Consider the following 20,542-nt stretch of genomic DNA (forward strand, 5'->3'; position numbering starts at 1 on the left):
TTTCACTTGTATCATTGATGACTGACCTAGATCATGCGTGTCAAGAACCATCTAAGCCAACTTGGCCTTAATCTGAGAAAGAGGCATTTCTTGGCAGTAAAGATATATCCTGTTCTTATACACCAAATGAAAAACTGAACCTCTGGGAACTGGACACAAGTATTGGCGTGGCTCACCACAAATATCATCATTCCATAATGTTTTTATGAACTACTCTCAGCAGTAAAAACTCACACATCTTCATTATAGTTTGCCATTTCTCTGTCATTACTTGTTTGCTAGCAGTTACTGTCTTCACACTGGGCACAAAGAAGTAAAAATAACTGCATTTTTAAGGAGAAAATTGTTTCAGGTATTGCTAGTTTTAACCAAATAATACCAAATGCAAAGTGCTTTTGGTGCAATGTGTCCTTTCCTTCTGTCATTTATAGGCGTGTCACAAAATGGGCTTTACTTATGGTCTACAGCATACAGGTTAGCTCAAAGATTTCTGTGTCATAAAGCACTTACATTCATCTTTTCTACAATTAAGGGTTGATGTTTTATGATTTTTTTGCAGATGAAGTTGTCCGAATTTTTTAATGATGACTTCTTATTTGCCCACAGAGCACTCTGAAAGCTCTTTTCTTTATTCAAATCCAACATTCTTCTAAAGACACCGGTCTTGATCCTTCTGTAACTTCTACTATGCAGCAGCACCGCTCTAATTAGTAGTATTTGTAGTAGTATTTGTAGTAGTAGTAGTAGTAGTAGTAGTAATTGGACTTATTCCTGACTGTTACTCCAGATGATGTTGGAGGTACTTTCTCATTTCTACTCCTCAGGTTTGTTAAAGAAAAATTGCCTTCTATCATAGACCATTAGTTTACAGGTCATAATAACTCAAGTCACAAAAAAATATATTTAATAGACTGTACTTAATAAGTGATATGTTGCTTATGGACAAAATACTCACTTCTTTTCTAATGCTTCCAGCTACCAATCCCATCTCTGTCGTAAATGCAATGTAGAATGGAGTAAAATAAGAAGTGTGCATCTGGATCCTTATAGTTGGGCTTCAGGCAAAGTTAGTATTTTATTTCTTATTGCTTTTGCAAAATGTTGCTGAGGATCAGATTTCCTTAGAAATCTGTCATTCTTACATACTTACAATATTTTTTTTTCCTTGAATTTATCCTCTTCCGCAGTAGTAATGATTAATCAGATTCTTTTGGCACGCAGTTTTAAATCCAGTGACTTCAGCAGAATGAAACTATAACCTTAGCAAATGGGAATCTATTGCCTTGTCAGTGCAGAGTCTCTTTATACGTGCTGAGGGCTTGAATGCTCAGCAAACTCTTCTAAAATGATTTCATGAGCACACCTGCTATTTACTTGGCAGTCAGTTTGATTTCTGGTGGTGTAGGTAAAAGTGGAAATTTAGGTTTCATTTTATAGTGAAAAGTGAGTTCACTGCTTCTGAAAGACCTTAAGGGAGCTTTCATTCTCCACAATCATTTCAACCCTTTCTGTTCCTGAACTGGAAGTACATTTCCTGAGGGATCTTTTATTTGTCCCATAAGAAACATGGAATTGCCCTGGATCAAATAAAAATGAGAATTAGTTGCTACCTAAAAATCTAGTTTCTGTGATTAGCCTATCAGCTGGAGAGGATGGAACAGCAGAGATCTTGTACCTTGCCTCCACAAAAGCTGTCTCCCTAATACATGGTTTTTAGCTCCTTAATTGTCTTCTGCCAATAGTGTGTTCTTTTTTTTCAAACATCTATTTCCTTGGGATTCCTTGAGATATATGATAAGCTTGATGTAGAGGGGTTTTGTGTTTCTTTTCCAAATAACCCATGTACAATTACATAGAACGACAGAATGGCTGAGGTAGGAAGGGTCCCCTGGAGATCAGCTCATTCCTCTCTCCTGCTTACCTGGGTTGCCAACTGGAGCAGGTTGCTGTTGATTAGGACCACTAATTTCTGTAGAAAATCAGGCTGAATTCATACTTAGTGAAGCTGTGCAAATGCAAAGATGGTGTCCCATAAGAAGTTAATCATTAACTTGAGGCCTGCTTTATCTCTCTTTTTGTCTCTATCAGTTTAGAATTGCAAATGACACAAAATATATTTTAATTCTCCCCGTGCTCTATTTGCAAATGCCTTAGTCTTCTGAAATAAAAGGATGCAACAAGCAGTAATGAAAACCCATCTCAGGTATCCTGTGTGCATTTAGTAAGCAGTCAAAGAGTTGTGCTGTAGCATCACCATTTTCCAAGAAAAGAGAGCAGGCATGTAATTGTAGCACCACTTAGCTTGACCAAGAACTGGGTCCTTCCATAGCCTGCCAGTCACCAGTGGGGCTCTGTGTGCTGCAGCCTAATCCTTTGAATGGAAGGAAGCACACGTGGTTACAGCCTTAGTCCACCAAAGAATTACTTTTCACTGTGAGGAACTCCCCTGAAATCTTGGTTGTGATTTTTTTTTTTTAGGAAAAGCCCATTAGTGCTTCTGTTAGTGATGGCCTGTCAGCCATAACTAAACACAAAATCAAACTGTTCTGAGAAGCAAAGCAAAGGAAACTTGTTTATTTTTTTCTTTTTTATTCTACCACACATTTATCTCATACTTCCTTAATATTTTATCCCTTTCTGTCTTTCATGCTGTATTAACAATTAAAAGACAGAATTACTACTGTTTGGGTTTGGGTTTGAAGAGTTTATTTTTTGCAAATAGTTAAAATCTTCTTATTCTAAAGAAATTTAAATATACTATATATAAAAGGATCTCCATCGTTTGCAAGTCTAGTCTAGAATAACCTGCCATGAAAATTCACACTCACCTTCTCACACCTCTCACATTTCTCTCAACCACTTCTAGCAACATCTTTTCTAATATTTTTTTTAATAAATTTCCTTTTCTCTTTAACTTGTTCTCCATTTTTTGTTAATTGTTGCTCTACTAAACTTGTGTATTTGCTGTATTCTCAAGGATAGATACTTAATACTCTTGTCATTATTGCACAGTACTGCAAATTGTGAAATACCTGAGTGTCTCTCCACTTGGATGAATTTGAAAATAAGGGAACAGCTTGTCATCTTATATTTCCTTATCACTTATGGACTGTTTATTCAAAGAAGTCACCTGAACTGTTGATAACCTTGTCAATGTCATAGATTTGGTGCCATTTTACTGAGAATCCCAAGAGTAAATTTATTAGATTACTGACTGGGGCTATGGAAATATTTGTGGCTTCCACCCATCATTGACAAACAGTGACTGTAAGGTCCTTGACTTCATCTCAGATAGTTTCCACAGAAACTCTCTGAAGCTGCTTTACACATGCAACCAAAAGATGTAGTAATCTTGGATCAAAGCCTTGGCAGAGACCCAGCCACTCTCTGCTTTGTTTTTAACCTGGCAAAGATAATTTTGCCTCCTAGTGAAGCACCTCATTTCTGTCAGGTGAAACTATTTGGAACTAAACAAAACTCCAGAATGATAAGTGTATGGACCATACAGCAAACATAGGATTTTACTTTGCTTCCTGAAGAGGTGCTGGAGGAAGGCACCTGCATGAGAAATGGGAAAGAAGACCTAGAGATTCTGGATAAACCTGGAACACCAGTTATACCAGATTGATGACTACAGCTGTGAAGCAAGAACCTAAATACTAATGCAGAATAACTTGTTCCAGTTAACATTGTTAAGACATGTGGATTAGAGAGAGAGAGGAATGAAAAGGTTCAGCTGGGAGCTAAGCTTATAACATCATGCTTGTTACCTGAAACCGACCAGAAGCAACCAAGGAACTGGACATAGACGGTATTATTCTTGTCTATTATTTCAGTGGGGAAAATACACTGTTGTAGTGCTGCCAGTAGTGCTACTGAACTCTTAACAGGTGAAAATCCTCAGAGCAGAGCATAAATAGTTACTGATTCTAATGGCTGGGAGAAGGGGGAAGAAAAATGCATGATGAAATATATTTAAGTAATAGTTAAAGAGACATGTTTATAGTAAACAAGCTGTAAAACAGAAATACATAAGAATGCTTGGGAGTGACACGTGAACTTAAGCAGATAAAGAACAAATGAAGAAGGAATGCATGTTATGTATTGCAGGTTAATCACTGGACTAAAGGGAGAGAGAAGCTGAGATTCAGAGAAAATCTTGAGAGAAAAGGTTGGACTAAACAGGAGACAGCTTGAGAGCATCTTTTATCAAAATTGAACTAGATGAGGATTAGAACAACAACAACCAAAAGTTGGCTGTATTCCCTTGCATGGAAGTAAAAGAATGAGAAGGGAGGAAAGGCTGAAGGAATAATTGCCCAAAGGCTGTACTTGGTGAGGTTCAATTAAGCAGTGGACAAGGAATTGCCAGATGTCATAAGGTCAATATAAGTAAGATCCTGAACCCTGTTGACTTACAGTTGAATTTTTTCAATGAGACAGGGATATGTGCAACTACTCCACAGTCACTGTATACCTTCAGCAATTTCATAAAATATTTATAAGCAAAAAGCACAATGAGTAACTCTCAAGAGGGATTCAAGAAAAGGGTAGATGACAAACTGAGTAACATTGTTAATGGACATGGCGTTGATGGATTGATGGTTGGACTTGATGATCTTAGAGGCCTTCTCCATCCTAAGTGTTTCTATGATTCTATGATGGTGAAAAAAATCTCTAGCATCTTTTGTACTATCTGAATTATCTGGAAAGACCTAAGCAAGCAGAAGCAGCCTTTTCATTGCTACTATTTTTTTCCCAAAACTGTTAGTTCAAAATCTGGATGCCCTGCAAATCTGATTTTTTAAAATGTTGAGGCTATTAGGTTCTTCAAAAAGACAACTGCTAATAGTATTATCTGTTCTGGATCATAAGGTGTTAAAGTTGATTAACTCATATAAAAATGAGTAAAGTAGATATAGAGTAAAATAGTAAAAGAGTTTGCAGAAAATCCTGCTGATTTACAAGTACTGATGAAAGCAGATCAGCGTGGGCAGATGAACATATTATGCAATGTAAAGCCTTTCTGAATCCTTTTCACACATGAAAGCCTTGTAACACAGGTTTTTTGAAAGAAGCTGTATGGTTCCTGTTAGCCAAGAGGCAAAATGCCTTAAACAAGCATGTTCAAAGTGGTCCTTGGAATAATCGTAGTTTGCATGTAGGAATACTGCATAAGTACTTGTCGTACAAGAATGGGGAGAACTTGGAGGGTACGTGTAAAATATTAACCAAGTGAGATAACACGGTCGGTATTGCCACAGAGTTCCTTTAGACAGGGTGTAGGTAGTACAGCTCCCACAGATTTGAATGCAGAGTACAGATTAACACGTGGTAAAACAACAAATTTTGATTTTAAAAAAGAATTCAAAATGCACGCTACTGAAAATATACAGTTATGTGACAGACCAGCACAAGCTGTTTGTGTATGCACAGGTCTGTGTCTGCTAACATGCAGGCTTTCTGAGGGAGTGGGAGAGAGGACTAAAACCTGTCAGTGGGGTCTTGACTTTTCAAGTATTATATACTTTTCATCCTTTGTTGAGAAGATTGTCAGCTGATGTTTTATTTATACTGATAGGATTTCCTTCAACACATTATACTACTGGCTGTAGGTCGTTGGCATTAAATTACTGGTTGTTGGAATTAAAAATAAGAGAATTTAAGGTATAACTTCAGTTCCTTTAAATGCTATTCAGAGAGATTGTCTTTTTCTCTCTGTTCAGTTATTAATTCATCTCTCAGAGAGTCAGGGTTGAGATTCTAAGGCACCACTAAAAACAGTATATAAAGGAAAAAGAAACTTTGTCCAGGACTCATCTATACTGATGGACACTACAGCTCTTGAGTGCTGCCCCAGATGGACTGGCATATTTTCAAACATTTCATTCATATTCATGCTGCAGACTTAAATGGGACTGTCAGAGGAGGGCACAAGTCATGTTGAGAGTGCAAGAGACATAGTACACTCTCCCCCACAGACCTGATAACAAATTTTTGCATCCTCATCAGACAGGGTTTTGCTCCTCAAAGAGTGGTCTCATGTGAACATGTGTAAAGAAGGAACAGTACATGAAGTCTTTTCTGCTTCTTAGTATATCTGTATTGATGATATTTCTGTGCTATTTTTAATGGGTCACTACCTAAAATATCCTGCACAACATTCCTGCAGCAAGGGACATCTGACCATAAGCAAAACAAACTTTTTCCATAATGTTCCTTTATTATGGCTATTAGACAGATTTTATTTTCTCCACATTTCAAGGCCTCACTGTTCACAATGCACACTAATGGTAGCCACACAGCTGTGTGCAAAAAAACCTGCCTTTTGGACTCCAGAACTATTGCAGTGGTCTGGGACAACATTCGTGTCCCATGAGACAACTGAGACTTCTGCTGCAGGAACAATCTTGTCTTTGCTGGTGTTGTTCCAGCAGAACTGAAGGTAGGGATGCAAGATGTTGATGGGGTCTACCTGGACCTCAGTAAAGCCTTTGACACCATCCCCCACAACAGTGGGGAAGCTGGCTGCCCATGGTTTGGATGGGCGTATGCTCTGCTGGGCGAAACGCTGGCTGAATGGCTGGGCCCAAAGAGTTGTGGTCAATGGAGTTAAATCCAGTTGGCGGCCAGTCACGAGCTGTGTCCCCAGGACTCAGGTACTGGGGCCGCTTCTGTTCAACATTTTTGTTAATGATCTTGATGAGGGGATTGAGTGCACCCTCAGTAAGTTTGCATACAACACCAAGTTGGGAGGCAGTGTTGATTGCCAGAAGGTAGAGAGGCACTACAGAGGAACTGGATAGACTGAATTGATGGACCAAGGTTAACTGTATGAGTTGCAATAGGGCCAAATGTCAGGTCTTGCATTTTGGTCACAACAACCCCAGGCAACCCTACAGGCTTGGGGAGGAGTGGCTGGAAAGCAGCCTGATGGAAAGGGATCTTGGTGTACTGACGCACAGCTGGCTGAATACGAGCCAGCAGTGTGCCCAGGTGGCCAAGGCAGCCAATGGCTTGTATCAGGAATGGTGTGGTGAGCAGGACTAGGGAAGTCATCCTGCTCATGTACTCAGCACTGGTGAGGCCCAACCTCGAGTGCTGTGTTCAGTTTTGGGCACCTCAGTACAGAAAGGACACTAAGGTGCTGGAGCAGATCCAAAGAAGGGCAACAAGTCTTGAGGGGCTTGGAGAATATGCCCTATGAGGTGAGACAGAAGGAAATGGGGCTGTTTAGTCTGGAGAAAGGGAGATGGAGGGGAGACTTCATTACTCTCTTCCAGTATCTGAAAGGTGCTTACATCAAGAGTGGGGTTGGTCTCTTTTCACTGGTAACAGGTGACAGGATGGGGGAAATGGCCTCAAGTTGCGCCAGGGTAAGTTTAGGTTGGATATCAGGAAAAACTTCCTTACAGAAAGGGTTGTTAAGCACTGGAATAGGCTCTCTAGGGAGGTGGTTGAGTCACCATCCCTGGATGTGTTTAAAAACCGTTTGAATGTGGTGCTCAGGGACATGATTTAGCAGAGGGTTGTTAGAGTTAGGGTAGTATGGTTAGGTTGTGATTGGACTCCATGATCTTTAAGTTCTTTTCCACCCTAAGCAATTATATGATTCTATGATTCCTTACCCCTACAACTGGACCTATAGGGAGCATCTCCTAAGCCTCTGCATTTAAAGCATTTAAATGCCAATGAGAGGGCTCTATCTGTCTCTGAAAGTACAGGGAGTAGGAGAAGGAGATGGAGTTGTAGGGAATGAAGAAGAAAAACTGATAAAACTAAAGACATTCTTAACCACTAGTGACTACCTGTATATTAATAGATAAAACAAAGGAGCTATAAATTAATTATTGCATACAGTATTTAATTGTTAGCACGTTGCCTGGAAGAAGTTTGGCCCCTGCCAACTGGTACTTCTCTAGAATGTTCCTACTTTGGGGCACTGGTCCTATTTTGAACAGGACCTAAAAATGACCTTCAGAAGGTAGCATTTCTATGGATGTTTTGGGGGATAGCTAATGTGAAAAGCCTATTCCATAGGCAGTTTGGATGCAGCTACCCCATTCCTGAGCAACTGGCTGCTCCCTCAATGCATCTTGGAATATTCTATCTGTTTGTATAGATGTAGCCATTCAGAAAACAAAACACAAATGTTGTGAAATGCAAAAAAAAAAAAGCTGTTTAGTTCTTGACAACAGGCAAGCATTACTCAATTAGTATAAAGAAGCTCTTGAACACGAGGGGCAGTTCATCCAAAGTGTAGGTGCAGAACTCCTCTGTACCTGGATGTGCTTTTCGCTCTTCCAGTGGTGGTATTCAGATCTCCAAAAGTTGCCCAAAACCAAAAATAGCATAGTTGGGAAATTGAGCTTTGAACATAGCATGATGTAGAATATAACCAATATAACAGTTGGCTGTGAAAGAGAAAACTGAACATGATGTAAAGTGGAAGATGAGCCTCGCTGCAGGAAGAAGCTATTTTGAAATGCTTGACCTTATTGTAATTACCATGATTAGACAGCTATTAAAACGTTGTCACTAAGTATGGTTGTAGCATCAGTAGATTCAGAAAGTAACACTGAACTATTACATCATGTCTATGGCTGATAGTAATTAAAAAATTAGATAACACTTGAGAAGGCAAGAAAGGCAGACGGGAAGGAAAAAAATGAGAAAGGCAACATAGTATCTGATTTATTTTTACAGTATGATCACAGTGCCTTACATGTAAGTAAAACTCAAAACTCCTGCCTCAAGCTGTTACAAATTAAAGGAATTCCTTAAAGAGAGTTCTGGGAAAAATAAAATCTGGGGAAGTTAAAACACCTACCCTCAGTGCATCAGCTCCAGCAGCACATTTAGTTGACCAAGGATAAATGGTTAATGTAATCTTTTTGGATTTCAGCAAAGCTTTCAGTACTATTTCTTGATAAAATGTACAGCTAGACAAGAACAGGCTGGCAGCCAGTCGTAAGTAGGGTCCTCAAGGGTCCAATTTTAGGGCCAATTGTCCACAGTGTTTTTATAAATGACTGGGATCCAGGAGTTGAATTCACACTAAGTTTGCAGATGACACTAGACTGGGAGGAGCTTTTGACTCCCTTGAGGGCAGAGCGGCCTTACAGAGAGAACTCAACAATTTAGAGGTCTGAGCAATTCAGCAACTGCACAAAGTTTAATAAGAGCAAGTGCCAGATTCTGCACCTGGGGTGGTGCAATTCTGGCTACATGTACAGAATGGGGAATGAGAGGCTGGAGAATAGCCCCATGGAAAGGGGGATCTGGGAGTTCTCGTGGACAGCAAGTTCAATCTCAGTCAGTAGTGCCTGAGCAACCCAAAGGGCCAACCATGCCCTGGGATGCTCCAGGCCCAGCATGGCTGCCAGGTGAGGGGAGGGGTTGTCCCCCTCCACTCTGATGCTGTGCAGAGCTGAGCCCTGCTCTTTGGTGACAGCAACAGGACCAAGGGAACTGCATGGAGCTGCTCCAGGGGAGGATCAAGTGGGTGTTAGGAAAAAGTTCTGTGTACGTCAGCATATATCATTAGGATCTCTGTCACCTGATCGTGAGCATCTGTACAAAAGAACAGTTTTGGCTGAAATCCCTCTCACTGCTGAGTCTGTGCCTCTTGGACGGAAACCAGGTTACTTCTAGAAATGTCACAGGTATGCTCCAACACGTGACTCACCCAAATGGCACATATACACTGTCTGGGTAGGTGACTTCAGTCAAACTGTGGAATCCCTTGGGGCTGTCTATAGAGGAACTCAGAGCAGCCCTACTGGCAGCTTGCAGTGCCTCACACCGAGCATAAAAATAACTTAGGATGGCTGACCGTGTCTAAACTCCTGATGTAATTTCACTTTCCACGTTGCTCAGGGAGTCCAAAGGCAACAGAGTTATCATTTACCAATTAAAAGAAAACACTTGAACCAAAACAAAAACAACAACAACAAACAAAAAACCCTTCTCCCTTGATCTGCCTCTGCTGTAGCAGTGCCCAGATCTCTCCGAGTCACCTCTCAGGCTGGTAGCTGAACATAGGTCAGACCTTGAGGATGTTCACGTCCCAAGCCCGGTCTTTCACCACAAGCAGGCCTGAGTTTAGGTCTCAGCTGTTCTACACCCAATGCTCTGTATGAGGGAAGTTGTGGCTTGCTTTTTACTTTCTATCAATTTTTGGTGGAATCACATGGCCGGCTGTGGGATTGAGCTTTTCAGGGGCAAAACCATCAGCCAGCTCAGTCACTTGAATAGGCACCAAACTAAAACCTGGGCATGAGTTTGGAGCAGTGCTGAGGAAACCCCCCAGTGTGGTTTCCCTGGGACTCACCGGGATGACACAACTGCTCTTCACACCGGCACGGAGAGAATCATGTAGCAGCACTCCATGACATGCATTTTGTAATCTGTTGTCCTTATTAGACACTGTGTAATTACAGGTAAGGGCAGGTGCTGTGACATCACTGCTACCTTTTTTTCTGTTTTTCCAACAGGCACCTATTAAACGTTACTAACTTTTCAGTGGTGCTGATGAGTCTGTTGAGTGAAAAAAAAAAATCTCGTAAACAAGGTCTTTTCCAACTTAAATCGGAAATATATATCTATACATATATACACAACAGATCCTCCTGGTTTTCTGCTATGGCAAATCTGGGAGGATGGCCTGCTGTTCCTAGAGACCTTTCTGATTCCAACCCGAGCAGCCTAACGCCCCTTGCAGATGCCTTCCTGCCAGCCCCTCCCTCAGGAGCCCCCTTCCTCCCGCCGCGGTGGGCACGGCCGTTACCCCCTCTGCACGCAGTGGTATGGCCGCGCCCTCTTGCAGCTGCAAGGCGGTTCGTACCATTGGGTTAGCACGCAGAGGGGAGAGGGTGTGTCGTGCGCATGCGCGCTGGGTGCACGGTGCCGGCGGAGCGGTGGGAGGCTGTTGCGAGAGTCGCGGCGGGCCAGGCCGGGCTGGGCACTCCCGGGAGGCCTGTGGGGGCGGCTCGCCGCCCGAGCAGCCCCGGAGCCGGGGAGGGCCGGGCCGCCACCGCAGGCAGCGCTGCCAGCAAGGAACGGCGGGGCTGAGCCAGGTCTGTGCGCCGGGGCTGCGTTCGGGGCTCGGCGGAGAGCGGGTGGCTGTCAGTACTTGCGCTCGCGTGAGGCCGGGGCTCTCGGGGCCTGCCGTGCCCTGCCCGTGCCCTCGGCTTGGTGCCCTTCGTCGCGTAGAGGGAGGAGCTTTGGCTCCACTTTCGGGTCCGTTGTGTCAGGTGTAGGACTGCCAGGTGTTGTCGGCAGCCCTGCTCTGGGGGCTGGGGGGCACTGAGGAGCGAGGGCCAGGGCGAGCGGGGCGCGGGACGGAATGGCTGAGGTGGGAAGGGAGCTTTGCGCACTGCCTGGTCCCACTGCTCTGCTCATCAGGGTCACCCAGAGCGTGTTGCTGAGGGTTATGTCCGGGCAGCTTTTGAAGATCTCTAAGAAAGGATGCTTCCCAACCTCTCTGGGTAGCCTGTGCCAGTGCTTAGTCACCATCACAGTAAATAAGTTTTTCTTCATGTTCAAATGGAACAGATCCCTACGGTGCCAAAGGCTTGGGTCTGTTGTGTCGTGGTGGAGGTTGTTGCATGGTGGAGGCAAGCAGGAACATCTCACTGGGGTTTCTGTATTCCCTTGCTGCAGTGACTTTCTCATCCAGCTCCTGTCTGTGGTCTTTTACAGACAGTGTTGAGTTTGGTGGCCAGGCTGATACAGCCTAAATCATGCATAAAGTGACCTGGTACTCAAATATTTAAACATTACCCAGCTCTTTCCACCCCACGAAGTCATGATCTTTAACTGCTGTGTGTTCAGGAAGTTTCAGCTAACTTGAGGCACTGACTGCCAGACTGTTCGGTTAATTATGCTGATGTTGTTAATCATACATATTAATGCTGCTTGTCTGCATTCCATACTCCTGTTGCATTTTTGGAATTGGTTTTCTGTTGGAAAGTCTTGTAATGTTTGGAAACTGATTGCTAAGTCTTGTTTTGAGATATGATCCTGAAAGCTTACTTTTGTGTTAGTGGTCCCATGTACTAGGATAAGTTTTTCTCTTTTCATGTCCCAAGTGTGTATGTGAGGTTCTGACTTGCACCCAAAGACATAAGCAGTGGTGGAAAATCAGTGAGGGAAAAGCAGAAGAGTAAAAGAATAATGGTTAGTGACAGCACACTGCTGTTCAAATGTGAATTTTGTGAGTAAGAAAACAGGATTTTCTTCTTGTGTTTTCCCTTCCTCTTTCTTGCCTTCCTTCTTTGCTCTCTTCCACTTTTGCTTTAGTACGTTAGTAAAACAAAGTTTACTTTACTATAGTACTAGTAAAGAATTTGCAGGCCAATTGCAAATCCTAAACGCACTGCTTAAATTGAGGGTTTTTTTTGTTCATCTACACCTGTCTTTGGGATGATTGTGCTCAATGACAGCAGAGCTGATGTTGTAACTGCAATGAAAGTGAGTTCTGTATAGTTTAGGAGGTGTTGTACACAGGTGACTTTTTAAAAAGACTCACTTTATTTTTTTCTTTTTGTTCCAGATGGAAAAAAAAGAGTTCATGGTTGCTAGTCCACATAATAGTGGAGGCTGAGTGGGCATGAAGGAGAGTATATAGTGTGAGTGAGAAGTCTCAAATCCCCTGCAAGGCTTTTTTCTATTAAAGGGAAAAAAAATAAATAAAAAGGAAGAAGACATGAATCCTACAAATAAAGATCAAGCATTTGGGACCATTTTTGACTGGGACTATCTCTTATGGGAAGTTCGTTTGACATTTTTAGCTGCTGGCTTTTTAATCTACCTGGGAGTATTTCTTCTGTCTCACTGGTTATCCTCCCGGATGAGTACCACTTACCGTGCCTTGTATGCAAAGGAGAAGGTGTTTTGGAATATGGCAGTCACACGTGGTGCGTTTGGACTTCAGAGCTGTGTTGCTGGGTTATGGGCTTTGCTCATAGATCCCGTTTTTCATGCTGACAAGGTGCATTCACAGCAAAAGTGGAGCTGGTTTAATTGTTTAATAGCTGCTGGATTTTTCTTGCTTGAAAATGTAGCTGTTCATGTGTCCAACATCGTTTTTAGAACGTTTGATGTGTTCCTCGTGGTTCATCACTTACTTGCTTTTGGTGGCTTAGCTGGTCTAGTAATCAATGTAAAATCTGGACATTACCTACCTTTGATGGGAATGTTGCTGGAGATGAGTACTCCTTCAACCTGCATTTCCTGGATGCTTCTGAAGGTAAGAATTTGAGACTTCACAAACTATGTTTCTAACAGTTTTCATGCATCTCACTTCTCTGTAAATACTGTGCGCAGTTTGCCTGGATAGTTTGAAGCAAGGCTGAGCTTGTCTAACTGACATCTATGTTACTGTGTTACCCACTTGTACAGAAACATGACCCTGACAGTTCTGCAGGTAGGCTTCTGTGTGGTGCTGTGTGCATGTGGCTTGAGACAGCTTATGTCTTGCCTGAGTTTAGACTGGTGTGTGCATGTGCTTTATCATAGCTCTACGTGAAAAAATGCCTGAGGGGATGTGTATGCAAAGACTGGGGAATTTGCTTTAGTTCTGGGGATTCTTTACTTTCTTATCTTGAATTAACAATCACACTTCTGCGTATTTCTGTTCTTGTTTTTTCTAGGCTGGCTGTGCAAATACCTTTTTCTGGAAGGCAAATCAGTGGGTGATGATCCACCTGTTTCACTGCCGCATGATTCTCACTTACCACATGTGGTGGGTGTGTATTTTCAACTGGAATTCTGTGGTAGAAAACCTGGGACTTCTCCATTTTACTGTTTTATTCTCTGGATTATTTGCTGTTACATTAATACTTAACCCATACTGGACATACAAAAAAACTCAGCAGCTCCTCAGCCCAACTGACTGGAACTTCGAAAATAAAGCGACAGAAAATGGAAAGTTAAATGGTGAAACATCCCAAAAGAAGAGGATGTAACACCAGAACATCTGTTTCCTAGTGTGATATTGGACTACAGCAGAAGAATACGCTGCAAACTAAGTGGCCCATGAAATCAAAGCTTCTGTAAGAAGCTCGTTGATGCAGACATTCCTTGCTGTTTGTATTCAGAATGCATCAGTGGTATTTAAAAATGTTATCTGTATTTCATACGTACATATTCATAAATCTTCAGCATCTTAGCAAAGAATTATGCCTATGGTTTTGTCTGTACTTAGATAGTATTTCATGGTTTAGCAATGACATGCTCTAATGATATCCTTCATCCTAATGCTTCAAAGTGGCTTTATTGCTAACTTGTCCACTAATCTTAGCTTGAATTGAATTTAGCTTTATTCTCATTTCACGTATGTTGGAGATACTGCTACTGAAAATAACGTTGAGAAGACTAAGATCAATTCTGACCCCAAATAGGTATGGTGTGGATACCTGTGTGCTATTAAATATTTCCCGCTGGATGAATTGGTCAAGTGGCAGAATGTAGTCATGGCTCAGTTTGTGGGTCTTTCCTTAAGTGCACTTGATGAAAAGGAAGAGACAGTTAAGTGTTTGCTAGCAAAAGAAATTGTAGTACCCAGGTTGCCTTCAATATGAGACTTCATATCCACAGCAAACATGCACATGGTGAGGAGTGGGAACACCTGCTCATTGTGCTGCTGGTCATGCTAGGTAATCATAGTGGTCCTTTCTGGACTTGAAATCTATGAAAGACAAGAGTCAATTATAAGTTTGTTGGGTGATTGGTAAGATTATCTTCTTTGTAGGTCACAAATGAATAAATGTGCAATTAGTTCCACTAGTGCTCCTGTTATACTTCCTCTTATTTTTGGAAAACCTCTTAGTTACAGAGGGTTTTAGAATATGAGGTGACTCATAGAATCATAAAATGGCCTGGGTTGAAAAGGACCTCAAATATCATCTAGTTTCAGCCCCCGTGCTATGTGCAGGGTCACCAACACCAGACCAGGCTGCCCAGAGCCACATCCAGCCTGGCCTTGAATGCCTCCAGGGATGGGGCACTCATCTTTGGAGAAAAGCTTATTGTCACCTCTTTTAGAAGTTCTGTTATTCCTGTTTTTATTTCTGCTTTGCAGAACGCAGAAGGTGAGGTTATCAATTCTTTGCACTTTATCTAGCATATTTTTAAGTTTTTAATTGACCTTGGGAACAGAGGGTGTGTTTGGATAGTGGTTTGGCAAGTTGTGGAGGTTTTTCTCCCACTTGTACTTGTTCTTGGATGCAGTTTGGGGCAGCAGATCAGTGTATAAAGATCATGATAGAAGAGAGTGACACCTATTGGCAGGAGAGTGACAAAGATACCTAATTAATGCTGATGTACTATTGAGATAAAAAACATGTCATTTGAAAGTTCATCGTATGCTGTGATATGGCACAGTTCTATTTACCAAAGTAGTAAGACCAGAAAAGCTAAAGCTGTGAAGAGCTTCAGGTTGAGGCGTTTGTACCAGGCTTTGTGTCCTGCCCTGTGTGGGAGCATAGTGTTTAAAATGGCAGAGGAGTGGGGAGAGGAGATTACTGTCTTGGTGCAAACAAGCCCATTCCATTACACCTGGTGGGAATGTCTTTTATTTTGTTTGGATGAGGCTGAGGAGGTTACTGTGTTCCCTAATTTCCTAATAAGATCTTTTGCATCTCTTCCTATGTATATAATGTACAATACCTAAAAGCACTTGTTAACCTCAATGCTGCTGGACCTGCTAGAACAGGAGATCTATGCAATATTAGAAATAATAGTATTCACTTTATATTCCTTTTGGCTTCAAGGGTGAGAGGGTTTTACAGTCCACATAGAAATAGTACAGAGCATCAAAATAGACAACATTTCTTCAGTGCTATTACACAGAGCCTCTATTTTGTTCACTGCAGGTTCTAGTGTCTAATTACTCTTAGAGTTCTGTGTTTCCCCCACATAAAGACTAGCTACAGTTGGCTTAGAGATTTTGTTAATTTGAAACAAATCCCAGACCTTTTGGGCCTCTTTTGTAAGGCCTCATCTGCAGTCTAAGAAAGAAATTTGCTATCAGCATCAGTAGGGATAGGTCACAGGTTGTGCTTCAGCCATGATTTGGAAAACTTTCGCATGGTGTTTTAGTATGGTTTTGCTAGCCTAGGTGACTGTGCAATACTTTGTCTTGCTTTCTTCTTGCGGTGGGTGTATTTGAGGAGTGCAGTTTGTGTCTCCTCTTTTTTTTTTTTTTTTTTTTAAGATGATTGGTTTGGGGTATGGTTTTTGTGAGTGCATGTGTGTTTCTGCTGTTCTTTTAAAAAAAAAAAACAACAAAATGTCTGATCTGAGGGTTGGACCCTATATATGCATCTATTTCTGTGTTCATACATTCCTAAATCAGAGTTTGTTTTCCTCTGTTTGTGTCATGTTTTTTTCAAAACCTGTTGTCACTTTCCAAAACCTGCCTAAGGTGTTTATTCCTGTCTGCAGTACTGGTCATGATCCAGCAGCAGTCACAATACTCCAGCGGTGACTTTGGCTAATAGTTTTTAGCACTTACTGCTGAGTTTTCTTTTGTTAAATGCCTGTGTCCAGATTTTTTTTTCCCCGATAGCACTGATCAGCTATTGATGTTGTACAGTTACAAAAGACGCTTTTAATAACCTCAGGGAAATTGCACTTAAAGTGAATTTAGAAGTATTAATGAATTAATAAATTCAACTCTGTTCCTCATACAATGTAGTATTTGTTGAATGCATCTTTATGCTGAGTGCATGAATAAAAGTATTTTATTGAGCAGTTGTATACCCTGAGTTTCATTTGCTGGTTAAAGTAATGCCTCTATTTGTTGTTGTTGTTTTTACTTGCTGCTTGTAGCTGATTGTTTTTGTAGTGAATGTTTTAAAAGATGACTTACTTTGAAATAATCTCCCTGACTGAGCAGGAGTGGTGGTGTGTCTGTGGAAGTAGCTCTAAAACCTTGTGTGCTACTGTACCTTCATCACCATTTAACATTGGCAAGTTCAGTTATATGGTTAAGCAGAAGAAGCTGCACCATGTATGTGAGTATGTACTAAAAAGTATCACTTGAAATGACACATCTGGCTTGTGTATTTGAAGCGTGATCTCTTTTTGCATTAGGCTGTAACTATGAAGACACTTGACTTGGTGTCAAGAGATGCTTCATGGTTTAGTATGAGCCACCGTCTTTTTTTTTTTTTCCTTTTCAAGAAACTGTTCAGTTGTTAAACAGCAAAATAACAATTACAAGCATTGAATGTGCCCATCTTCAATAGTGCTCTGCTGAACTTATTTCCTGATCCTTTTAGCATTAGTGAGTTAAAGGAAAACAGCATAACTGCTGGTATTTCAACTATTCTGAAAAGAATGCACTGTGCAAGCAACCGGCTGGCATGGTTTCGGTAGCTGCCTCTAGAGTCAAGTCCGTAAGATTAATTGAAGCAGAAGAAGAGATGTTCAAGTATAAAGCTCCACTGGCTGTGGAATGTGTGTGGGTACAGACTGGGAGCAGAACAATACATAACAGTACTTGTGTGAATAAAGTCCTTTTTGTAAATAATCTGTAACAGAAACTTTGCTGATGTTTTGCTATTCAGATGTTTTCAATTGATAGATAAATGCATTTTACTTTGTAGTTCTTGCCATAAACCCAGAAATAAATTAGCATGCACTTACTTTGACAGTGTTACTCAGCAATTACGATCTTTTGATCCCGTGTCATGGCACTGGTTGATAAGTGAAAGTCTCTAATTAAGCAAATTATGCCTGTTGCTCTAGTTAGCAGCCCCCAGATGGATTTCCAATGTTGGAAGAGACATTTCAGACTCCCATGGACTAATTAGTGTGTTCTGCTAGTGGTAGTGTCACAGAAACAAGTGTTCTCACAGTATGTTGTGCCTTCCTGTTCTCCCTAAGCAAAACAGTACTGAGTGAGGAGGAATGACAAAGGTAATGACACAGCGAGCATAGCAACATTCGAGGTGGCAGAGACAAGCCAATATGAAAGGAATGGGGTCTGCTCACAGGTGCACAAAGAAGCAAGCAAACAAATGGACAGTGCAGTCATCTGCTGCTGTTTGTGTGTGTGTTATGGTGAGTTCTGAGTCCTTTACAGGTATGACTTGAGCAGAGGGAGCTGATGCTGGATTCATCTGATACTGTACACATTACTTCTGAGCTGAAATGCTTGTTTCTTAATGTAATTCTCTTTTTAGCTTCCTCTGCTGCTTTGGATATTTAGTTCATGTTAAACTGACACTGCTTTCACCAGAAAAGTGACATTTACAGATTTACGAGTATGCGCATGATTTTAACACTGGTAATTGATTGTAGCTGCTCCAGGTGCTCATCAGGGCCTGTTTTGTTGTTGTTGTTTTTAATATTCTTGATGCGGACCCACAAAAGTCTGCCAGAAAGACTTTGCTTTGTGTACACTTTGTCACCAAAACTGTGTTCGCTAAAGTTGAAGTATGGGTCTTGTATTAAATGAGGGGGAAAAATGCTAGATAAAGCCCTAGTGATTATGTGTTTATTCTTGTTTGTGTATAAGAGGGTTGACTTTCCTGCATTTCTGGACTGTGCAGTTCTGTTGGCAGAATCTTTTAAGAGTAAATCAAGGTGATAACTGCAATGTCTTGAAGAGTGAAGCCACACAGGCAGTCTCTAAAAGTATGGTGAAGTGGCTTGTGTAGAGTAGGCAAGGAACATCTAATGAGCTTGGTCAGCTTGTGTAAAGGTTGCATTTACAAGGTGAAAGAGTATCCTTTGAAAGCAGCAGCTTTGCCTAGGAGTCTTAAGAAATGTGAAAAAAATGAAGATGTTTTAGGATGAGATTGCTGCTGGGCACTGAATGGGAAATTGTCCGATCTTTTAACTCTTCTTTTTGCCTCAGCAGCATATTGTGTTAAGCATTGTTGTGACAGTGGCTGAGACTGAGTCTGAGGACCCTTTTTAGGACATCAAACCTCCTAAGGCCAAAGGGATCTGTAGTGTGTTCTAATTCATAGTGACTTGTTCTGTTGTTCACTTTTTTTTTTTTTTTTTTTTCCTCTTCTGGAGGCCATTTCTTTCCTTCCTTGCTACTTTATCTACAAAGGATAATTACTGCTAGTAGAATGTTTTTTTTTTTTTTTTTAAAATCCCTAGATATGAAACTATTCTGTATTTCTGAAGATTCTGTCAAATGGGTGATGTCAGATTATCAAGGTTACCCATCTTTGATATATCTAGGGTGGGTTTTTTGTTGTTGTTTTTCCTACATAGGACTTCAGGAAAGACATTATAAGAAAAATTGTTAATAATCTTAACTGCAATTTGGGAGATGCTGTACTGGTAAATTAAAATTTTAATATATCTTTATCAAAGTATCGACTACGTAAGCCTTAGCACCTAATGAATCCTGTTTAAGTAAAAAAAAAAAAAAAAAGTGCTATGGTATACTGCTTGCTAAGGTTTACTTAGATAATACTTCAATCTAGGTTTAAAAAAAACCAGATTTAGAATCAAGAGTCCTTGAAAGTGTTCATGAAGAATGTGCTATTGCTGGTAGAACATCACGAAGTTATAACTCTTAACTGTCAGGGTAAGTATTGGTGTGCTCAGAACTACGTGCTCCTGCACCCTAGTGCTGGTACTTCAGAGAGATGTGGAAGACTGGGCAGCAGTGGGCATCATATCAGAAAATGAATGAGCAATGCTGTTATTAAACCAAATGCTATTTTAATGTAATACTTTGCATTTCAGAAATGTTTTTTTCTCATATATATTATAGAATATCCCAAGTAGGAAAGGACCCGTTAGGATCGTCAAGTCCGACTTGTGGCTCCACACAGCACCACACAAGAGTTTGTTACCTTCTATGCAATACCTTTATGTATTTAAAGGGTGTTATCATGCATCTCTTTCACTCTATCTATGCTAAACCAAGCTATTTTTTTCTCTTCTTCCTGTCAGGATTCATTTGCTGTACCTCTCTTTGTTCTTGCTACACTCCTCTGGACTTTGTGTTCTGCAGCCAGCAGTTCTGGCAAACAAAAGAATTAAAGGAGGAAAAAGGGTTCTGCAGGTATGTTTGGCATGCGTAACAGGGAGCTGCTCTTTTCCAGTCATAGTGACTGCAGGAGCCCAGGGTCTTTGTTCTTCTGACAGCTGAGCTATTCCCATATTCTGACTCATCAGTGGCTGTTTCTACATGGGTGAAAGCAGCTGCACTCTGCAGCACCACTCTAGCCCTTGCAGGTGAAAACAGCCATGAAGCAAGTGTTGCCCTACTAGTTGCATCAGTCCTGTAAAGTTCTGTCCCTTGTGAGCACTGCCTGTATGTATCGTGACTCATCATTATGTTTGATAAGGGAGATGGAGAAGACCTATCATTCTACAAGGCTCCAGCATGAGTTCTGCAAGAGATTAAAATGAGCAGGACTGCCATGTGTCCTGGGTCTGAGGTGTTTCTGGAGGATTACAGCATGTGTTCTTTGTGGAGGACGCATGAGCAACAGGAGAAGCAACTGGACATAAACTCCTCCAGAGAAGTTGCCTGCTGTATCAGCAGATAAACAGAAGA

At 41.3% G+C, this 20,542-nt stretch overlaps 1 protein-coding gene across 2 annotated transcripts; it reads left to right on the forward strand.

Moving 5' to 3' along the window:
* Positions 1 to 3,513: 3,513 nt before the first annotated feature.
* Positions 3,514 to 15,506, forward strand: CLN8 (CLN8 transmembrane ER and ERGIC protein). 2 transcript variants are annotated; one of them, XM_048936911.1, is made up of 3 exons: positions 3,514 to 3,811; positions 12,557 to 13,252; positions 13,656 to 15,506. In XM_048936911.1, the coding sequence occupies exons 2-3, from the start codon at positions 12,710 to 12,712 to the stop codon at positions 13,968 to 13,970; spliced, it is 858 nt and encodes a 285-aa protein (XP_048792868.1). In that variant the 5' UTR covers positions 3,514 to 3,811; positions 12,557 to 12,709; the 3' UTR covers positions 13,971 to 15,506. The 2 variants fall into 2 exon arrangements, with proteins under 2 accessions (XP_048792868.1, XP_048792867.1); XM_048936910.1 differs by lacking the exon at positions 3,514 to 3,811 and adding an exon at positions 10,875 to 11,078.
* The last annotated feature ends 5,036 nt before the right edge of the window (positions 15,507 to 20,542 follow it).

Source organism: Lagopus muta, chromosome 2, assembly GCF_023343835.1.
Source record: "Lagopus muta isolate bLagMut1 chromosome 2, bLagMut1 primary, whole genome shotgun sequence".
Taxonomy (NCBI): Eukaryota; Metazoa; Chordata; class Aves; order Galliformes; family Phasianidae; genus Lagopus; species Lagopus muta.

What these genes read in the sequence shown, in the direction of transcription:
- CLN8 (XM_048936911.1), top strand. Translation starts at nt 12,710, where the DNA reads ATGAATCCTACAAATAAAGATCAAGCATTTGGGACCATTTTTGACTGG. An exon ending in TTTCCTGGATGCTTCTGAAG is followed by an intron (nt 13,253 to 13,655) that starts GTAAGAATTTGA and finishes TGTTTTTTCTAG; the next exon opens with GCTGGCTGTGCAAATACCTT.